The following is a 22,030-nucleotide window of genomic DNA, read 5'->3' on the forward strand; positions in this document are numbered from 1 at the left end:
TCCCCTCACCGCGGCCCCGCCTCATTCCCTCATGGCGACTTCTCCTCCTCCCCTCACCGCGGCCCCGCCTCACCCGCACGGCGGCCGCCGTGGTGCACTATGGGAGCCGCAGTTCCCGCCCACACCTCGCGTGGCGGGACTACACCTCCCAGCAGGCGCGGGCGCGGCCGCCAACGGCGGGGCATGCCGGGAGCCGTAGTCCCGGCGCGCCGCACGCCCGCCCGCCTCCTCCCTCCCCCGGCGCGCACGGAAACCCCGTGCGTGCGGGCGCGGCGCTCTCTCGGGCCGCCGCCGCCATTCCGCGAGCAGCGCGGGCAGCCCGCGCTCCGGCCCAGCCGCCCCGGCCCAGCCGCCCCGCGCCGCCCCTGCCCGCCTCGCCATGCAGATCTTCGTGAAGACCCTCACGGGGAAAACCATCACCCTCGAGGTGAGCCGCCGCCGCCGGACCGCGCCGCCCGTGCCTGCCGGTGTTCCGAAACGCGGGGATGTGCCGGGAGGCAGCGGGATGCGCCGGGAAAGCCCGGGATGTGTGGGAAAACGCGGCCCTGCGTTGGCTGGGGCGGTTCGGGCCACGCGGTGGAGGCCGGAATGGCCGTGGCAGCACCGGGCGTGTGCCGGGAGCTCCTCGTGGTTTTTCGGCCTATCTGGGCTAATTGAAATGTGCAGCACGTTTTGATTCTGTTGTTGTGTTTCGTAATAGGTTGAGCCTTCTGATACTATAGAAAATGTAAAAGCGAAGATCCAGGATAAGGAGGGTAGGTTCAATCGGCACTTACTGATTATTATATATTGATATCAATCCGTATATGTTGTGTGTATTACTGTCAGTGCACTCTAGTGGATTGATGTGTGCCTTACACAGTTGTAATTTTCTGCAGCAATTTTTGATTTTATTGCAGCCTGTTGTAGCTCACTCCTCTCATTTATTCCTGATTTATCTCACCACTAGGCATCCCTCCGGATCAGCAGCGACTGATCTTTGCTGGGAAGCAGCTGGAAGATGGACGCACACTGTCCGACTACAACATTCAAAAAGTGAGTAGGAAAGGGTGGACAGAGCAGTGCAGTACCCAGGAACTGGCACAGGCAGAGCTGACTGACCTTTTCTTAGCTAAGAAATATTTCTAATAGATTTAGCCAAATCAAGGGATTGGGCAGTGTTGATGCTGGGAGCTTGGGATGCCACCTTAATAGCAAATAATCCTTTTAGAGCTTTCTTAAGTGCCTGGCACTTCAGGTGTACTTTCTCTAGGTAAAAGCAGGAAGCCTGCTTAAATGCTGCACTTGCTTTGAGAAAGCATTTTGAGTCTCTTTCATGTGCTTTACAAACAGGAATCAACCCTTCACCTGGTGCTGAGACTTCGTGGTGGTGCTAAGAAAAGGAAGAAGAAGTCTTACACAACTCCCAAGAAGAACAAGCATAAGAGAAAGAAGGTTAAGCTTGCAGTGCTCAAGTACTACAAGGTAGGCAGAACTAACTCGAGAAGCTTGATGGAGACTCATCTCTCACTAGGGAGGATGTGGAGCCTGTAACTGGTGTGCACAGAGCCTGCTGTATTTAATATTTAAACTCATTCTATTTGCAAACATCCTACGTGTTAAATAAAAGGCACACGATCTATTGCAGCTGGAGCAATAGCCCTTCTGACTTTTATCTCTAAAAGTTTGATGTAGTTACTGTTACAAAAACTATTATGCCAGTGGAAAATACTCAGAATTATTTTTGTTGCTAAGAGGTGGAGAGTGTATGTGAGCCATTGCCTGTTTGTCCTTCCCAGGTGGATGAGAACGGCAAGATCAGCCGCCTGCGCCGGGAGTGCCCCTCGGAGGAGTGTGGCGCCGGAGTCTTCATGGCCAGTCACTTTGACAGACACTACTGTGGCAAGTGCTGTCTGACATACTGCTTCAATAAGCCAGAAGACAAGTAAATGTACCAGACAATAAAAATCTGAGCTTCTCTACGGTTTAAGGATTTATTTCTGTGGTGCTGTGTTTGCTGATCAGTGAGAAAAACCTGTGGACCTTTGGGCGCTGCCTGCCAGCTAGGGTGAAATACTTGGTATAACACCGAAGCAGCAACTTGATTTAAAGAATACTGGGTACCAGTTTTAAAAGGGAAAAAACCAACACCTGAGCTAACCTTAGATGTGGTCTCTTTAACATGAGAGAGTTCTGATCTGGAAGAATTGGAAATTCAGAGGTCCAGAGTCAGGTCTGCACGTGGGTCAGTGCTGGAGAATGGGGTATGGGAGTCCTGGTGACAGAATGCAGAGAACACACTGAAATAGTGCACAGCAGCACTGGGAGGGGAGGGCAGAGACGGCTCAGCTGTTTTGGATCCAAGAGATTGTCATCAGAAATACTTTACCGTGATAGTTTTACACACTTGAAGTGCTTGTAGTTAATCTGGTGGTTTATCCCATCTTCCACTGAGGGAAGCTGGTTGCTTGATAGAAAAGCAGAACATTTCAGATATAAAATGTATCTGAAGTGCTCTGATGTAAAGAACAGCTCCTGTGCATCTCTGGAAGTTCATTTAATGTTAAGAGTTTTTTAAAAGGCCAGCCAGGAATATAATATATGTCCTTTAGTGTTCATGTGTTAAAATGTCTTTAAAAGCCCGGGTCCCAGGAAGTTGTCTGTCGAACTTCTTTTTCTTCGTAACAGATAATTTCATCTCCAATACTGAATTCCAGATTTTTGTCCAAACTCAATCCACAATCCATTCCTGTTTTTATTACCTGAACATCATCTTTATGGTACTTCAGTGATGATAAACATCCTACAAAGAGAAAATGCATGAAAGAGAGGCCACCAGCAGCAGAGCAGAGGAGTGGTTTGGTTTGCCCTTCCTGCAGAATTAATGTTTCACTTTGTGACTACACAAGGAAAGCAGGAAAACGTAGGGATTGTGGGTGTTGGGGTTAATGGAAGTCAGACAACAGCTCTTTTGGACTCTTCCCTAACAGAGTGGGTGGTTGGAAAAAGATCTGGGAACAGTACACCAGCATTTGGTGGCTTTCCTCTCCATCCTGGACAGAATTCAGGATTGCTCTAGGATCCTTGGTACTAACTTCCCAGAGGACTAGCAATGTCTAAAAATACTAAACACAAATCCATGTTTTGTGGCAGTTCCACTCACCTTTCCAAATAACATCCTTGTTGCGGATTAGCTTAAACTTCATTTTTCTGTCCAGCAGCCCCTTGTGCACTCTGCATCCAGCCACTGGAATTTTGTTTTTTCCTACTGTGACAGAGAAGGTGTCAAGAACAGAAGCTTCTCCTAAAAGTAAAAAATAAAGTTGAAGTCCATAGGAATAACAAACTGGCACGAGGTAGAAGCAGGCTGCATTTTTTTACTTGCCATGCTTTTTAACAAAATAGAAAAGCAGTTACAGGGTAGTATAAAATAGTTGATAAAAGAGGAACACTTCTCTGGGGAATAAACTTGAGGCCACATTCTGAGGCAAAAATGTATCAGTCAATGAAAACTCACCTATTGTACTTTCCACCACAGTTGGGGGCAGCCTGCTGTTCAGCTCATCCTTCAAGTCTTCTATGAGTTTGTAGATGATGTTGTGAAGTTTAATTTTTATTCCCTTTCTATCAGCCAGCTTTTTGATACTTTCATTGGCTTTCACACTGAATCCAAGTATTACACCTGATAAATGAAACAACTGTCAAGTGATGACTACCAAGAGATGAGTCTTTGAACAGTTAAAGTGAAATTTTGCAGCACAGGGTACATTTTATTCCTCCTCTTTTAAGGGGGGACCGTTTGCCTCACCCACTAGGGCACATGGACTGCTACAAACCTGCTACCAAAATAAATGGCCCAAAAAAGCCCATAGAAAGTCCCTGATGACAGAGCTGGAGGTATCAAAGCAGAAAATAACACACACAGCTCATGTAAAGGACACAGATCTCTCTTGGGCTGGAAAACTAACTTAGCTGTCCAAATAAAGGCAGAAGTGAATTCTAAATGATTCTTGCCCACCTGTGGGCTATGGCAGGTGCACTGACCTCACCCTCTGCAGCAGGTGAGAATTACAGGGGATGAACAGCAACAACTGACTCAGTCCTAGATCCAGTTGCCTCCCTGAGCAAAAGGAAATGATTTTCTAACCTGCTTTTCTAGCTCTGCCCTGTGTGAACATCATAAAGCACCCTGAGTGAAGAGTCAAGAGTTTAACCTTAACAACTGAGTTTCTGGCAACAGCTTTTCCAGAGTCCTTCCATTTCCATGAGACTTCCAGGCTCCCCTCCTGCACCAGCCTGAGGTTCAAGGAAGCATTTTTAAGATTGACATAAATTTACCTTATTGATGCTGCTAATTTTTATTGAGAAAAGAAAACTTGACTGAGGCCTATCCATTTCAGTAAGTCAGGAATTCCAAAATTGTAAAATGATTTTTAAACACACACCATTAAATGCTTCAGCAAGACTGATATCATTTTCACTGATATCTCCCATTCCAAAGTAGACAATATCCAGTTTACATTCATCCTCACAATCGTAGCTGTCCAGGATATTCAGAATAGCTTCAACAGATCCATCCACATCACCTGCATGGATAAATGGAAGTACTGCTGACTTTGTGCAAGTCAAAGACACAGAAATACAACTACTGTCAACTCCACACTATGCAACCAAGTCTTTTGACATCTGTCACTATATTTTGAGTAGTATGTTAAAATTCATCCAAAAAGTCTGTTAATTCCAAAAATAAACTGGATAAATACAGTAGGGCCAGAGACTCTACATCTGCTGTCACTGTCAGGTCAAGTCTGCAGGTTTTCAACTACAGTCACTGCTTGAGTATCACTAAATGAGGTTAAACCAAGTTCCTCCTGTCCCACTTTAATATATAATTGTTCTTCTCTATTTTGCTGATGCAAAATGCTTATAGCTTGTATTTTTTATTATTTATATAGACAGGGTTTTATATATGTGTATATATATGCTTATATAGGGGTTTATATGTATGGATTTTACTTAGGAGTTCCTGGATAAGTGGGTTGGGGATGTTAAGTTTTCCTGTTGCTCTGGCCCTGCTGGAAGCACGTCCTTCTGCCCACTGGATGCTTTCTGATGCCCCTGCTCTCAGGAGAGCAGTTCAATAATCAGTTTTAAACTGATTAAACTTCTGGTAACAGAAACTGTGTTTAATTTAGAGCTCTGTTTCAGACTGAGCATTTCAGAAGCACAGCATCAAAGGAGCAGCAAACAGACAGGGACAGCACCTTTGACTATTAATGACAGTGTGTTTTCATCCATCTCTGCTCTCTCCTTAGGCCTTGAGAACATCACATGCTTATTGGCCTTGTACAGCGCTGCCTTCCTCTGTCTCCAGGTCAGGTGGGACAGCTTCTGCTGCTTCTTCTCATATTCCAACCTGTGTTCCTTTTGCTTTGCTTCAATAACTTCCAGATCCTTCTTCATCTTCTCCTGTTCTTCAACATAGGTCCTCCAAGCCACAACTTCCTGTGCCCTTTGCTGGGCAGGAAGACAGAAAGATTACCTTTAAAGCACTGCATCAGAATGCTCTGCAATAATGCAGTCTCATCCTTTTGCATCTTCTCTACAGGCTCACTCATTTTCCTTCACTTTTAACTATAGGTTTTGCTGCACAGATGGCACAGAATGAGACAAGAGCTTTTCCTCCCTAAGCTACCACATGACTCAAGGCCTATTTTTACAGTATCTCCGCATTGCAGAAGAGAATTTATTGTTCATTCTTTCATGTGGTGTTTTTCCAGCTCTTGCAACACCTATTTCAAGCTGTATTTTATGCATTTTCTCTTTGTCAGACAAGAGTTCTCTCTTTCTCAAATTAAAACACTGATCTCCTGAAGTACTGGATTGTTCCAATGGAGATGAGGACACTCCAGCAGGGGAAAGGTGGAAAAAGAAAGAGGCAAAGTGCAAGCCCTCATTCCTCTTCTAGAGCATCTAACTCAGGTCCCTTAATCCCCATGCTCGACCTTTCATGAAATTATCCAGGTGATTTAAAGCTCTCACTTATTTTGTTACTCAGCTCCTTCCCATCCACCTTCCTGCAGTGGGAACTTTCCATTGAACAGTTCTTTCTGTACCTCAGACTCTACTTCAAGGATTTCATCTCCTGCTGAAGGGGATTCCTTCCAGCCCATGATTTCCACAGGGATGCCTGGTGAGGCTGCATCCACAGCTTTGCCATTCTCATCGAACAGGAAACGCACTTTTGCCCAGGTCTTCCCTGCAACCAGAACACAGCCTTTCCTCAGAGTTCCTCTCTGGATGATGGCTGTGGTGAGTGGACTAGTGAAGAGCAGAGGAGAAAAATAACAGACAAAATGCAAGTGATGTTTCTCCCTGTCTTCACAGTCAGTGTAGGCACAACATAACCAGGATGGATTTGTGATCCATCACAGGCAGAATATTCCTGTGATGATTTACTAGAGCACTCACCAAATTTTTAAGTGAGTTAAAAAATACTAAAATCTGTACTGTACTCTTCATTTCTGCAGATCAATCCAAAATCTGGCATTTGTGAACCCAGGAACAGGATGACTTTACACATGAAGTGAACCCCCACCCAAAATAAAAAACAAAAAACAACAACCCCAAACAACAAATCCCAACAATTTCCTAGAATTCAGTTCAGTTTTAAAGAGGGCAGAACACACCTCGTTCACACAGAACCTGCAAATGGAGGACTAAGATACTTAAGGGTAGAATGTCACGTTACACAAAACTTGTCAAGAATTTTGTATGTATTGATTGTTACCTTCATCATTCCTACTTTTTTAATAACATCTTAAAAAAACACATTCTACCATTTTAAACTATTTCCTCTAACAGGATTTCAGTTCAGGGATATGATGAATTTTGCCCCATTGGTTTATAACCTCTTGTGTTGCAGAGCAGTATTTCAAGGCTTTAGTTAGAAACCCTGCAAAGAAAGTGCTCCAGCTTTATTTACTGAGGCACAGGTCCCCTGAGCAGCGTGTCTGTGTTGTTACAAAGTGCTTCACTGAAGCTGCAGAGGTGGCAGCTGACTCACCCTTTCCCTTTGTCTTTCCGAGACTCAATGACAGTCCCCTCCACCGGCCCTGTGGCATCTGCCTTCAGTTCCAACATCTCTGCCAGAGCAACAGTTGCCTCTGCCAAAACCATCAGGTTTTCCCCCTGCATGAAACCACACAAAACCACACCTAATAAAGGAAGTGCCCAATCAAAGTGAGATCAGAAGTTGAACCCTTAGTGCCAAATTCCCCCACTGAAATGTGAAGACATTTAACACCCAGGCAAGACTTCAGGATATCAGAGACAAAACTGTTGGACTGAATTACCAGAAAAAAACCAAGATATTATTGCTTGCTGGAAGTCTGAGCCTCAAAATACATTTCAGTGTGTTTCAAATAATTCTGGCAAGAGCCAGTAGCACTGAGCTCATGGCAAGGTATCAAATACCAGGAAGAGAAGCATTTGATTTTCCAGCTGCCAAATAAAAATGCATCTCTCTGCACATACCAGACAGCCATGAACACCATCATTTTTCCTACCACAATCTTACCTTGAGTGCAGAAATATTTACAGCCTGAACATCACCTCCAAACTCTTCACAGACCACATCGTGAGCCAGCAATTCCTTCTTTACTCTTTCAGGATCAGCTTCAGGTTTGTCACATTTATTAATGGCGAGGATAAGAGGAACTAGAAAGAGAACACACAAACTCAGCACCAACCTAACCAAAACCTGCTGCTAGCACCACAGCTGCTAGAAAAGGTTACAGCAAGTTATGGCCACTTAGAACAGATCATCATCTCACTTGTTGCCTCTTCCCTATGCAGCCATTGAGATCTGAGCTACGAGGAAGAAGCTGGAGGAGTTATCCATGTAGGGAAGGAAAAAAAAACCCAAACAATGAACCCCTGTCTTGGAAATATTTGTATTTTAGGATCTTTATGTATTAACTGCAACATTCAGTACATTTTCAAACATCTCAGGGGATGATGAATGGGAGTAGGACAGTTACTCCCCGAGTTCTGTGGATCCCAGTCCAAGGAGGTTTGAGAGGTAAAAGCCAGGTTCCCAAAGCACCCCACACTGTACCTCCTGCGTTCTTGGCGTGCTGGATGGACTCTATGGTTTGCTGCATCACTCCATCTTCTGCTGCCACCACCAGAATCACGATGTCGGTGACGTTGGTGCCTCTCGCCCGCATGGCTGAAAAGGCTGCGTGGCCAGGAGTGTCAAGGAAAGTTATCTTCTCCCCAGAAGGCATGTGCACTGTGAACAAATGGTACGGCTCAAAATCAGCCCTTCACCCAGCTTTAGTTGAGGTATTGTACATCAAGCATCACTCCTTTGAGAGCATTTTAATAGTAACAACATGTTTTAGGCAGTCAGGCAATTGTTGGCATGGAGATCACAGGTGCTGTTTAAGCCTCAGGAAGGAGGAAGTGTCTTGGGATCCTCCATAATCCAAAACAGTCTAATTTCAACTGTGCAGACAATTCACTTTGAAGTTCCATCAGCATAGCTATGACAGGTATCAGCAACAGACATTTTATGTTATGGTTTCCTTTCTCACCATTTATGTGGCACCTTTTTTCCCTAGTGAACTGGCAGCAAGTCAGCCTGCTGTGTGAGATGGAGAGGAAACTGTGTTAGACATGAGCACATGGACTTGGACCATACCAAGAAAAGCCCCGATGTGCTGTGTGATGCCTCCTGCTTCCATCGACGCCACCTGGCTTTTCCGCAGGCTGTCCAGTAAGGTTGTTTTCCCATGGTCAACGTGTCCCAGGATGGTGACAACTGGGGGCCGTGGGGTCAGTACTGCTGGGTCTGCAGGAGGTCTGTAATTACAGCAAAAATGGGGGTTGTAAACACCAAAAAAAATTCACTGAGCCACAGCAGCTAAGAAGAGGCATCTACCAGCACTTGGTGCTGCACAGTCGGGGCTGCCTCCTCCCCGAAGACCTGCAGAAAGACACAGAACTAAAAGAGCCAAAAAGAACAGCTCACAACTTGCCTCTTCACAGCATCTGTGTTTTTTCTTTCCTTTTCCTCTTTCAGTTTTGCTGATTTATACTTCATTCCTGATTTTTGAACAATCATCTTGATGTGGTCTTCATGTAAGATGGAATCTGGTTCTATTGAATCAAGGTTAATGTCTGTGTACAGCAGCACTTCATAAATATGATCTGTAGAAAACATAAACACATTTAACAATTACATCCACAAAAACGTGGGACAAAAAACCACCCAACCCACTTAATTAGGCTTTTAATTTTTTTTTTTGTGATAATAAGTATTATTCACAAAGGAGTTTTCCCTTAGATAGATTTATCTAGAAGTTGCCATTAATCTGCATACTCGCAGAGAAGAACTTTTTGCAGATTTACTGAAAATTACTACTCTGTTAGCTGCTACCATCTTATTTTTCACTCAGATATTCCTAGCTTACTTTTCCACTAACTCCAAAAAAGAAAACAACTGAAACTCATCTAAAGCAAACAGCAAAGGAGTGATTCAAGGAGGAAGGAAAATTGACACATCTGACCAGATGCTCCTCTCTTTGGTTGTAGAAACACAGAACATATTACAGTAGTCAAAAACTGCTACAGGGAGCAATGCCAGACAAGTCTTGCCCACTCCCAGTTAATCAAATGACTGTTCTAATGAAACACAAATTGCTCCTGAATCCCAAATTCCTACTGCTACTCTGGATTTTGGGCGGAAGCTCTTCAGCCACGAGTTCTTAACTCACAGGGGTCCAGCTCTTACAAAGCAGGGTGCCATGTTTTCCTTCCAGAATAATTGAGGCCCTGGGAACCACAGCCATAAGGAGCAGCCTGCATGGATCTGAGGCCCTTCTGCTGGAGGTGGCAGACAGACCTGGCTTCTTCACATTTAGATGTCTGGCCTGGCACTTTGGCTGGCCCAACTTCTTTTCTCTTTAGTCTGCACTGTGTCTCCCAACACTTCCTTGGGGCTGGGTACAACCTCCCTTCCCAAGGGATGGATCAACAACCACTAACTAGGGCCACTTAAGGCCACTGAAGACATCTTTGCCTTTCCCACTGGTGGAAGGGGTGTGGCAGATTTTGCTGTTTCAGACCCCAGAGCAGGCTCTCACCTATGTCTTTGCCCATAGCTTGTGCCAGCTCCTCCACAGTCATCTTCTGCCTTATCTCCACTTCACCTCTAGTCAGGGGAATCTTCTTTTTCTTCTTTTTTGTCTCCTACATGGAATTAGACACATAGATAGGAATACATAAACTAAGAAATAACAAAAACAATATTAAAAAGACAATGCTCTTGAGCCATATGAGGTAAAGACATCTTTTTTACTACAATACCAATTGCAATAAATTAATGACTTGACACATCATAATGAACATTTTAAATGTATAGCACACTACCCTTAATCTTTTTGCATTTTTAGTTTTTCAGAACAAGGACAAAAATCAATAACACCATTTCCATTTTTGTTTGCCATCACTTCCTCCAGCGTCAGCAAAAAGTCATTATGCTATTGGCCTAAGTCAGTATTTGAGAGGGAATGTCAAAAAAATTATACATTAAGTACATTTTGTCTTACAGATTTCTAACAACTTCTCTATATTCAAGAATAAAGCACCTTTTTTTTAAAAAAAATTAAATATTCCAACTGAGCTCTTGTACTTCCACACAAACCCAGGGATTACTGGATGTCCTTAATTACCTCCTTTGTGGCTAGATGTCTGCACTGTGATAAGGCAGCGCTGACTGATCTGTCTTTTTGCCAGAGCTGTGGTTGCAGAAGGAGGGACCCCACGGGATGTGCAGAGAACTGCACAGGCTTCCATGGTGCTCCACAAACTTTCCTGGAGGACAGGGCACGCAGCTGCCGGCAGGCACCGCGGAGCTGCACCAGATTTTCAAACCTCAGCAGCAACTCTCGGTTCATTTCCCCACTGAAAACACAAAGCACACACTGAGATCAGCCTCGAGGCTCAAAGACCCTCTTTCTCAGGATAAGATGGACAGGAACACAAGGCATATGTTATGTTTCCAAACAGGCTTTTTAACACTAACAAAATTAAACTATTTAGGAGCTGATCCAGTTTTTCCATTTCCTTCCGTGCTTCACCTTTCTCCACTACCCTACTGCAGACACACAGATCTACTAAGAGCTTACAGATCTTTCATCTTTCTCCACTGATCTTTGATATAAACTACTAATTCCCCCTTCGAGGTTCTTTGACACCTCCTAAACCAACCCCCACATTTGCACTCCTCATGCTATACTGACAGAAATACCCAAGTACCACCTACCTCTCTAAGCAGCAAAACACACCTACAAAATGCCCTTTACCTGAGCATTTCAAGACAAAAGCACCACGGAAAAACCACAGCATGGCAGTGACACCAGTGCTGTCATGTGGCCAGAGACATCCTGTGAGGCTGAGCCCTGGCTCAGCAATTAAGCTTCTGTCAGATCACCCCACATCTTCTTTTAACCATCTTAACTTTGGTTTGAGTCATTTTGCCAACTGGCCTGGACAACAGTCTCCTCTCTGAGCTTCTCCTTTTGCTCAGAGCTGCCTATTCTGCACTGGCACAGGCTGCCCAGAGAAGCTGTGGCAGCCCCATCCCTGGAAGTGTCCAAGGCCAGGTTGGACGGGGCTTGGAGCAATCTGGGATAGTGGAAGGTGCCCCTGACCATGGCAGGGGGTGGCACTGGATGAGCTTTAAGGTCCCTTGCAACCCAAACCCTTCAGTGATTCTGTCCTGCTCTCTGTACCTTCCATGTCCCCTCTCACAGGTGTCCTTGTGTCACCTTCCCAGCAGCTCCAAAGGTAGGGAATGCTCTGGGCTCCTCTCAGAATGCCTGTGGGCCCTTTAAAACCTCCCTTGCACCCGGACACCTGCAGAAAGCGAGCACATGACAAACTAACCAACCAAACCCAGCTATTTTGGTGGTTTTTCTAACCCTAAAAAGAACCTTAAAGGGGCTGAATCGGTAAAACCGAGGGAGCCGCGGAGCTGCCACAAGCCACTGCGCACACACACACACACACACACACGAACAACACAAGACACTGGGCCAGCTCACAGCGGCGAAACCCACGCCAGGCTCTGACTGCGGAAAACCCTTCCCGGTTCCCGGGGCGGGCGAGTGACTCCCGCTGCTCTCCTGCCCATCGTTCTGGTTAATAAATACCTGTCAGCTGCAGCCCGCCCTCCCCGCGAGGGCAGCACCCTTCTCCGAGCCCCCGGGTCCCGGCCTTGACAGCCCGAGGAATGACGGAGGGAATGAGGGAGGAAAGGAATGAAGGAAAGGAAGGAAGCAGGGAAGGGAAAAGACTCCGCGTCCCCTCCGCGCCTCACGCCCGCTGCACCGCTCTCTGCGCACGCGCCGCGAGGGGGCGCGAGGGCACCGCGCAGGCGCAGCTGCGACCCTCGGGCGGCCCGGGCGGAGGCGGGAAATCCCCTCAGGGGAGGCGGGACATGGAGCTCCTCAGGGGAGGCGGGACATGGAGCTCCACACGGGAGGCGGGAACTCTCCTCAGGGGAGGCGGGACATGGAGCTCCTCAGGGGAGGCGGGAACTCTCCTCAGGGGAGGCGGGACATGGAGCTCCTCAGGGGAGGCGGGACATGGAGCTCCTCACGGGAGGCGGGAACTCTCCTCAGGGGAGGCGGGACATGGAGCTCCTCAGGGGAGGCGGGAAATCCCCTCAGGGGAGGCGGGACATGGAGCTCCTCACGGGAGGCGGGAAACCCCCTCAGCGGAGCGGGGCCAGGGAGCTCGTCACGGGACAGATTTTCTGAGTTTATCCCCATTCTAGGGTTTTGAAACTAATTTTTTAAAATGTCTATTTATCTACCTATCTACACACTTAAATTCGTTTTACTCCTGCCTGCCAGGAGACAGCAGCTTTTTCTTTGCAAAGCCCTCCCGCCCACCTCCAACCTAAAGCTTTAACGTGGCTGATTTTTAAGTCCTTTCTAATTTGGCGTCTCTAAAATAGCGCCACTTAATGGACTAGGGAAAACGAAAATCTAAGAGGAAGCTCTATAAATGAAAAATCCTTAGTGTTACCTGGTTAATGCTGGTTGCAAAACCCAGAGATAATCCCAAGGGTCTGCCTGGGACAGTGCTGCTGCTGCGGCGATCCCTGTCCGGCCACTGCAAATTGAGTGTGATGAGTAAGGACCCTAATTTCCTTTACATGTATTTGAGCTGTGTATTTCATGCTCTTTGCCCATAATGTGGGACCTGTGGTAGTTCACACACGTGGTTTTCCACACGCTTACAAGAGCCGTAACTACGTGTTTTGTTGCCCTCAGTATCTTTCCTACAAGTATTTGCTCATTTATGATGCTGAGTGTTGAAAAAAAAAGTGTTCTGAATTTCAAAGGCTGGGTACTGACACTTTGAAATGCACAGGGCCCTTGAGTGTTTCTCCACGGGTAAAATGGGAAAAATAATCTCAAAAATAGATCACAGTAAAAAAACCCCTTAAATACCAGAAGTTGTGCAAAGAGCATTAAAAGCACTCCTGTTCCTGCACAGGGAGACACATTGGGACACTGCTAGGGCAACACATCCCGGGAGTGCCTGGGCTTGACCTGAAAAAGGTTTTATTGGAAAGATAAATTTAGCGTGAGAAACAGGCATCAGAGTTTACTGCAAATCTGCTTTCTGAGTTGATCTTCCATTGGATGCTGCCTGGAAATCTTCCTGTGCGCTGCTGTGAGGCTCTGGGGATTAGCGTGGGATCATATTTTATCCACATGTCTCTTAACCACAGAGTCATACTGTTTTAATTTAAAGCTTTATTACGGATTGCCCGTTTTTCTGAAGGGCAAACTGAAAACAAATAATTCTTGGTGTCACAGGTCAGGGCAATGGTTCAGGTTGTAGAAATACTTTCCAACATATTATATCCCACGTCTGAACCGTGGGGGTTGTTCCTTAGCTAAAATGAGTGCAAATCGAGCCAATTGACCCGCTCCTGGTGGCAGGATGCTGCCCGTGGGCGGGCCCGGCCCGGCGGCGAGGGCGGAGCGGACGGGACGCGATGGCGGCGGAGCTGCGGGAGGCGCTGGACCGGCGGCTGCGGGACCTGGGCATCGCCACCGTCACCGCCGAGCACCCCCAGGTACGGCACCCCCAGCCTCCTGAAAATCCGGGAATAAACCCCTGCCTGCCAGCGGGGGGCACAGCGGGATCAGGGCGGGATCAGGCCCTGCGCGTGGGGTTTTAGCAGAAGTATCAACGTGGAAGTTCTCGTGGGGCCTGGCAGAATGCTTGGGGGTGTTTTTTGGTGGCTTTGACTCTGTCTCTGCCTCCCGATCCACCCTCCCTTTCCTCCGGTAGTCTGAGGAGTGGCCCACCCACTTCTTTTCCCTGAAGTCGGCGGAATCCAAGATGCTTTCCAAACTTTTGCTCGCTCCCGGTTACAAGCCACGTCATTCCAGTGTGTGGAGTCGCAAACGGGAGCGCTCCCAGCGCTGCCTATAAAGCGAGGCATTGCTGTACGCACGCGACAGAAACGATTCTGAAAGTGTGCCGGAGCAGTTCGTCACAATTTATTCGTGTTCTGTTAAAATTCCTTCATAAAAGGGTACAGCTTTTAGGCCGATTAGAACATTCAGTATTTTCTAAATATTGAACAAAAGATGCCTGCCAGTACACGACTGGGAGTCTAATGGGATATAGAGTCTGACACAGCACTGGTGCTGTTTTCCAGGTGTTCACTGTTGAAGAAATGATGCCCCATGTCCAACATATGAAAGGAGGTCACAGTAAAAACCTGTTTCTTAAAGACAAAAAGAAGAAAGCGTTCTGGCTGGTGACCGTCCTGCACAACAGGCAGGTCAATTTAAACGAACTTGGTAAAAAACTGGGCGTTGGAAGTGGAAACCTAAGATTTGCTGATGAAAATGCCATGCTGGAAAAGCTCAAAGTGGGCCAGGGCTGTGCCACGCCGCTCGCCCTCTTCTGTGACCAGGGAGACGTGAGGCTGGTGCTGGACGCTGCCTTGCTCGAAGGGGGCCACGAGAAGGTTTATTTTCATCCAATGACAAATTCTGCAACCATGGGCTTAAGCCCCGACGACTTCCTGAAGTTTGTGAGATCAACAGGCCACGATCCCATCATCGTACACTTCGATGAAGACACTGAGTAGAGGAAGTTCACTTTTCTACTACTACTCACAGATTTTGTAGAGCAAAACTGGTGGAAAATCTCGGTACAAATAAAACTTGAAAAAAAATGGCTTATTCCTTTTTGTTTCAATTATGTAAATTTATATCGTATAATCTGGTGAGAAAAAATAGTGCCTTTGAGTTCTTAGAAGTTTAACAATGTTCTTAATAAGACATTTTGCAATCTACCACTAAGTAGCTAGTAAGTAGAAAAGGCATTATTTAAATACTGTTATAGTATTTATCAATAAATGGATACAACTGGAATTTCCCGGGTGTGGGATTGGCCTTGAAGGCTTAAACTTGACATCACCAGGAAAGAACAAATTCAAAGCTGTAGAACATCTGTCAATACCTCCAGGACAGAGCTGCCCCCACTGTGTCCCTGCACCCATTTATGCCCTACTACACATCGCTTTTATTCTTTTTACCTAAAAAAACAACGCACCTACACTACAGAAAATGCATTTGATTGTCATTTTTCAACCAAGGTGTGCTGAAGACAGAAGCAGCAGAAACTCCATCAGTCCAGTAAACATCCCATGGCAACGAGCACCCCCCAAAACCCAAAGCCAGGGGAGCAGCGAGTGAGGGATGGAATGTGAAGCTGAAGGGGGTGAAGGCTTTTGGATGCACCCTAAGGAAAATGTCACGTACAAGCGATGCCTCCAGGGCAGGAGCATCAGTGCAGGCTGGGATGAACTGCAACCAAAACTACGGGAGCAGGAATTAAAAACACGTCAAAGGATTTGTGATGTTGGGTACATGAACAATTACTATTAACTGAGTATGAAAAAACATCATCTAGGGCAAGTTCCTTCGCCCTCAGCCTTACCACAGTTTCCATCATTTTCAAAGGATTTGGCACCTGTTCTCAGAGCTCTGAGTGACAGAACACTTCACCAGCCAGCAGTTTAGGTTCTCCACCTCTGACAGACACAAACCAACCCCATCTATCCCGGGAGTCACGTCCAGTGGGAAAGAAGTGACCAAAACTGCTGAAGCTGCAGGAGTCATCACTGGAGAGATGGCCAGATACTTGTGATTGTACAGGCTGAAGGGAACACCTGGTATTTAGGGATACTGGGTTGATGAATGAGCTCTGGATTGACAAATGCACCACTAAATTAGCTCAGTGTTAAGATACATCTTTAAAAGTAAAGTTTATCTTGCTCTCTTCTCTGCCATTCACTCTCGCTCCCGCTTCAGGTTTTATTCCCTTATCACTTAAAAAAAAAGAATATTAGATTTAACTTGCTAAGGTTTTTAAATCCGGAATGTTTTAAATGTGACAGATTATTTGAAGGATGTGCAGAATCCTGGAATCTGCACTGCCTGAATTGTGACTACCTTGATCCTCAGAAGGCATCCTGGACTTGTCTCAGCAAAAATAACTACCAGGCTTCAAATACTACATTTGGCAAATCTAGAATGATTTCTTTTTGTATTTACTTATGAAATCAGTGTCCTTTTTTTTTTTTTTAAATAATAGTATCAAAACAGTGTACAGTTAAAAGCTACCCAGCTCTGCACAAATCACACAGAACAAACTACACACGGTCCAGAAAAATTCTGCTACAGTTTTATCAGTTTCCTTCCAGAAGAAATACTCACTGCACACATCACCACGACACCAATACCCTTCCAGTAACATCAGTTTCCAGAAAAAGTGTGTATAAATATACACACACAAAATAAGAATAAAAATTATTTGGTTTGGCATTTTAATAACATCATTAATAAATGTATACAATGGCAAACATTAAAAAAATCAATATGTAAAGGAAATTACAGTTTTAAATAAGAGCTTTTTAAGTTCTGTTTCACACCTAGGTACATTCCTTTAAGGCAGTTTTATTAATATCAAAGCATTATTTACATATACATCATCAGCTACCCCTAAAAATCACACATGAGCTCCTTTGTTAGGCTGCATCATGTCCTGGACAAAGTTTAGAAATCATAATAATAATAATAACAACAACAATAATTATAATCGTACGTGTTGGGAATGTTACTAAATCCTCAGAGACTACCAGAAAAGTAAATAAAACGTACACATTGGATGGCATGAGAACCTCCTTTGTAACCTGGAACTGGCAGTGATGGGTTTGGGATTCCTGGGGTACAAAGGGGGTGTGTGTGCTCCTGTGCACACAGTCCCACAGCTGCCATGTGCTTCCCTGGGACTGGGAGTATCAGGAACTGTGAAGCTGCTCCCAAGTTAAATTTGCTTTTTTATTTTACTTCAGGGACACAAACTGGGAAGATTAAGAAAGCAAGAAGAGGGGAATGAGCAAAGCACAGAGAGCCACCTGACTGCTCAAATGCCATGGAACTTCCCTGCAAAGCAACGTGGACAAGTTGAGAAGAGCTGAGCTGGCCAGTGGAACGGGAGGGGATCCCTGTGTGATGGAAATGACACACCGAGGTGTGGTGAGGGCAGTCACACGTGCCTCACATGGGGGTGTGTGCCAGAGCCCTGACAGTGACAGTGTCCCCAGACACAGCCACCTGCTCGGATCCTGGCAGCACAGGCAGCATTTGGCACTGCAGTTTCAGTCTCTTGGTTCAAGCCATGCATTTTCCTGTAACAGTAAGGGGACAAATGGTTCTGGTTGGGGGGTTTGAGCTGCATCAGTCTTCTGTCAGCAGAGTGAGGAGAACCCAGGCACAGGCCCTGAAATGAGCTTGAACATGCCATCATTTAGAGTTAAGAGAGATTTTCCTAATCTTCATGGCCTTTGAATATGCCCTTAGTATAGATCTTTTAGCCCATTTTATCACAAAAATTTTTCAGAAGAAACTCATTTTAAAGAAAACAAACAGAAAATTTCCCCTTCTAAAGCTTATTGAGCATGCCTCTTTTTTGCCCTTTTTGACAAGATTTCATGCTTTTGAATCTGTTGAACTGCCTTCAGCAGTGGGGCTCACCTTCACTGAGGAAGCTGCAGGTGACATTATGCACCTGCCTGCTGGATGCTCGGAGATGACACAGGGAACTCAACCATTTACACGAGGAATAGGAATGTGCTTAATGGCTTTAATAAAATAGAACAACTCGTTTTGGGTCTCAGTTCCTGTCCACTTCCTCTGAGCTCGCTGCAAATCTTTCCAGACAAATATATGCAACCACCAACTGTACCAATAACATTTGTTGACTTTAATATAAATCAATAATGAACAAAATGTATCTAGTAAAAGATAACCTTAAAGGGAACTGATTGTAAAATGCATATGATATTATTTACATTTATTTTTGCCATCAAGAAACCTCCTAAGCCACAATCAGCTCATGTCAAAAGACAAACAGTAAAAAAAAAAAAAAAATTAGTCAATACACAAACATCGTAGGACAGTCTTATCCTGGAAATGGCATTTGTGGAAAACAGCCTTATATTAAAATAAAAGTTACAGAAAAACCATACCCGACAATTTCCTGTCAGAAACATCTGAACATACATATGCAGAGTAACTCGGGAATGTGAAAAACACAAAGGACAAACAATGTCTCTATAATACCATTATCCCATGACTCCCACTTCTGTTAGTTACCAAGCTTTTCCATGGATGTAAACAAATTTTTCTCTTGCAGTATGCAACAAAAATCAGCATAAACTTTCTTAAGAGCAATTTCATGCAGATTATGCTAACCAAATAAGGCAGTGAAGTGCCAGTAGCTGTGAGGTTTTTGTATCTGTATATACAGTCCTTTTCAACAAAATTCTACAGCATTTCCTTCAGATTTACAGACGCAAATAGAAACTGCTAGGTATGGGGGTTTTTGGCTAGTATTAGCAGAAGCTTAAGCAAATCAGTGGCTAATTTCAAAAACAGAAGATGAAAGAAGTATTGTTTTGTTTTTTTTTCCCTGGAGTAATTCTTGAGACCTTAAAATCCTTGGTCCTTAGGGAGATGAGAACTGTCCTTTATTCAGTAGATCTTAACAGTGCAATGTGCAATAATTCCTAAGACCATCTACACATTTTCGGCAGTAGACTCCAGTAGAGCTCCTTGATTCAAGGAAGGAAGGAAGGTAGGTAGGTAGGTTTTTATTTCTTGCCTGCTCTAGTCACGAAGAATGTACAAAATTCCCTTAATTTTTATTAATGATTCCTACAGTCGCTGTCTTGTTACTTCAGATAAAAAGGCTTCACACTGAGATACTGAAGGACACTTTTCTCTCTGTGTTCAGTCGAAAGGCAGAAAGAGAAAAGAATGTAAGAAAAAGCTTCAGGTGTAGAGGCACAACACACAGAGTTCAGTCACTAACAGCACTAACAGCATGCACCAAAGGGGCTCAGGGAAGTCAAGAGGAGGACAGAACACCAAAACCAAGTTTTGTAAAGAGGCAGATTCTGTGGGGTACTGAATACTCTTGAGTTTTGTTCAACAATTCTTTTCAGATTTACCTGTCCCTGTCTAAAAAACTGACTTCAGTATTATTTCTTAATGGGATTTCTCTGAACTTTCTTCTTCAGGAGATTGAAAAAATAAAAGTGTCATTTTTACAGGCAAAGGGCTAAGCAGGACAAGGTTCCCTGCCTCTGGAAGAAGCTCTGGAGAGCCACCGGCCCCGGCCTAGTGAGTGAGCGAGAGAGAAGCCAGGTAAGCAAGCAGGATTTACATCTGGTTAATGCAGTGTGCTCTGGGGCTGAGATGGAATGCTGTTAGTTTGTTGTAAATGAAATTCATCTCATTTACAGGTTGGGCAGGAAACTCACCACTTGGCCCACAGCTCAGGTAGTGGGTAATAGAATTAGGAGCTTTGTTGCTCCCTAGACCTGCTTTTTGAATTTCTGCTTTCTGGGATAGCTTCCACATCTGCAGAGAAAAGCATTTCAGGTTATTCATTGTGTTTATCAGGACATGAAAAAAACCCCTCATGCATTAAAACACATTCTACTCATTAGGAGAGCAAAAGGATATATAAACACTTTCTGGTTGTTTTTAAGAAGAAAGGACAGAGGAGAGGGACAGAAGAAACTCACTGCAAGTGCCTGCTTAGCTACACTCACTGACATTCATCTCAGCATTTAGAACAGCCAGGTGTTATTCCTAAAGCCACAGTCAGATATATGTCACCAACCCTACCTTTCTGCATGTGTGGAAAGACAAAGTAATAATGAGGTGCAATCACAGCTGACTGACCCTAGCAGAGAACTTCCTTCTTCGTATTTTGACCTGCTGCACACCGACAAACGTTCACATTCAGTTCCACAAACCACAAAACTGTCTTTGCATGCAACAGCTTGAACATGCAAAATGCAGCATCTGAATTCACCAGTCACTGAAAGCAAAGCATCAAGCAAACCCTGAGCCAAGCAAACCTCAACTGTGAGCAAACGGCTGAGCCTGAACAACAAAACCTTTCTGGGCAGCAGCCACGTATTTAGTGTTTACCAGTACCATGCAGAGTCCTAACTTAGCACTGCCCAAGGCAGCAGGGACCAAGGAATGAGCAAGGGCTCCGTGTGTTCCACAGCCTGCCATGCACATGGCTGAGGAGCAGCAGGGATTGGGAATGAAAAGAATTCCATGGAACCTTCCACTGTTTGAACATAGATAGACATCCACGAACTTCTTGTTAAGGACCAAAGAGCGGAGGAAAAAAAAGATCCTTCGACCATGACAACATTTTCTTTCTTTCACATGTAACAAACAAATGTTGATAAGCCATTATTCAGAGCCATTAAACACTCTTGCAGAATGCTGCTGCTGCTGCCCAACTCAGTGGAGCAAAACAAGTTATTATCCTCAGAACTGAAATGCAATTCAATCCAAATTTACAAGCCAAAGCAGAGTGGCTTGAGCTGGACAAGGTTGGTCTCCAACTCCAGCAGACTGGAGACACTAGTGCTCCAGGACACTCATGCTCGGTCATTCCGAAGCCCTTGGGGTTTAAGAGGGAAGCTGGGGACAACACTGGCAGTTTTTGTAGGTGTGACTGTCTAAGGACCTAAGCAAGTCGAGGAGGTAACAGGACACCCGAGAGCTGCTCTGACTTCTGCAACCAGAGTTGATCTAAAGCAGCTACACACCGTGCTCTGATCAGCATCTCTGCAGAAAGGTAAGAAAAGCCAGACCCTGGCAGCACAGGGCGAGTTTGTACTAACTCACCCTGTGCTACTTTGTACTACTCAGAGCTAGGACTGTAATTCCTTAAATAACTTGAAGCACTTTGCTTGGGATACCAGCGCTCTTCACCTCCCACCTAATCCCAACACAGCTACAGATGAATGGGAGTGAAGTCAAATGGCATGAGCCAAGACCAGAACACTGATCTCGCTCTATCAGAGGAAATGTGTGTGAAATTAAGATTCTGTGTATCAGATTTCTCATTCTTCTGCTGCTGAGGCAGTTCCAGAGGGAACATAGCAATAACCAACTGCTTGCTGTGCCCAGCACTGGGAGAAGTGATAGCTTTATCAGCCCAATACCAACAAGTGGTGCAGACCTGGGGAAGGCCTGTGTCACATCCTGAAACAGTCATTTTACTCTCCACAGACATTGAATATCCTCCCCTTGTTCCTGAAATGCAGGGCTTCTTATCCCTTATAAAACAGAGCCCTTCCAGATTCCCACACGGGATATCTGCTGCTCTTTCTTGGGGAACTATGGATTCACTGCCCCTCCCTAATTAAGCACTAAGGAATTAAAAGTTCAGCCCACGCAGTAGTTCTGTGACTGCCACAAAACTGCTGGCAGAATAAATTCAGTTGTAAAAATCTGAATGTGACATTTGTTGTTTTCAATATTTATTTTCAATTTTAAATATTTTCCCTCTAGCAATACTGTCATTAAAAATTTTTATAACGTATTTTAGCTCCCACAACTGG

The 22,030-nt window shown here is 45.0% G+C and overlaps 4 protein-coding genes across 5 annotated transcripts in view; 2 read left to right on the forward strand and 2 right to left on the reverse strand.

Moving 5' to 3' along the window:
* The first annotated feature begins 269 nt into the window (after window positions 1-269).
* On the forward strand, window positions 270-1,976 carry RPS27A (ribosomal protein S27a). Its single transcript, XM_082299398.1, has 5 exons — window positions 270-427; window positions 701-755; window positions 950-1,035; window positions 1,333-1,464; window positions 1,779-1,976. The coding sequence occupies exons 1-5, from the start codon at window positions 380-382 to the stop codon at window positions 1,926-1,928; spliced, it is 471 nt and encodes a 156-aa protein (XP_082155524.1). The 5' UTR covers window positions 270-379; the 3' UTR covers window positions 1,929-1,976.
* A 545-nt stretch (window positions 1,977-2,521) lies between these two features.
* Window positions 2,522-12,387, reverse strand: MTIF2 (mitochondrial translational initiation factor 2). 2 transcript variants are annotated; one of them, XM_082299376.1, is made up of 15 exons: window positions 12,201-12,387; window positions 11,781-11,904; window positions 10,719-10,950; window positions 10,131-10,236; window positions 9,024-9,195; window positions 8,687-8,847; window positions 8,099-8,275; window positions 7,559-7,698; window positions 7,046-7,170; window positions 6,096-6,300; window positions 5,244-5,496; window positions 4,425-4,565; window positions 3,497-3,661; window positions 3,143-3,283; window positions 2,522-2,782 (listed from the first exon to the last, which is right to left on the reverse strand). In XM_082299376.1, exons 3-15 carry the CDS (start codon window positions 10,941-10,943, stop codon window positions 2,613-2,615), a joined length of 2,181 nt encoding a protein of 726 aa, XP_082155502.1. In that variant the 5' UTR covers window positions 10,944-10,950; window positions 11,781-11,904; window positions 12,201-12,387; the 3' UTR covers window positions 2,522-2,612. The 2 variants fall into 2 exon arrangements, with proteins under 2 accessions (XP_082155502.1, XP_082155501.1); XM_082299375.1 differs by lacking the exon at window positions 11,781-11,904.
* A 1,675-nt stretch (window positions 12,388-14,062) lies between these two features.
* LOC309586211 (prolyl-tRNA synthetase associated domain-containing protein 1-like) lies at window positions 14,063-15,172 on the forward strand (the record flags this gene model as incomplete). Its single annotated transcript, XM_082302833.1, has 2 exons — window positions 14,063-14,143; window positions 14,735-15,172. The coding sequence occupies 2 exons, from the start codon at window positions 14,063-14,065 to the stop codon at window positions 15,170-15,172; spliced, it is 519 nt and encodes a 172-aa protein (XP_082158959.1).
* A 3,951-nt stretch (window positions 15,173-19,123) lies between these two features.
* CCDC88A (coiled-coil domain containing 88A) overlaps window positions 19,124-22,030 on the reverse strand; it is a gene marked incomplete at its 5' end in the record, with an annotated part of 61,921 nt that continues 59,014 nt past the window's right edge. The window contains one exon of the mRNA XM_082277208.1: window positions 19,124-20,015. Within this exon, the coding sequence (XP_082133334.1) occupies window positions 19,951-20,015 (65 nt within the window). The 3' untranslated portion in view covers window positions 19,124-19,950. The remainder of the gene's footprint in view (window positions 20,016-22,030) is intronic.

Source organism: Coloeus monedula (genome assembly GCF_965178545.1).
Source record: "Coloeus monedula genome assembly, chromosome: 2".
Classification (NCBI taxonomy): domain Eukaryota; kingdom Metazoa; phylum Chordata; class Aves; order Passeriformes; family Corvidae; genus Coloeus; species Coloeus monedula.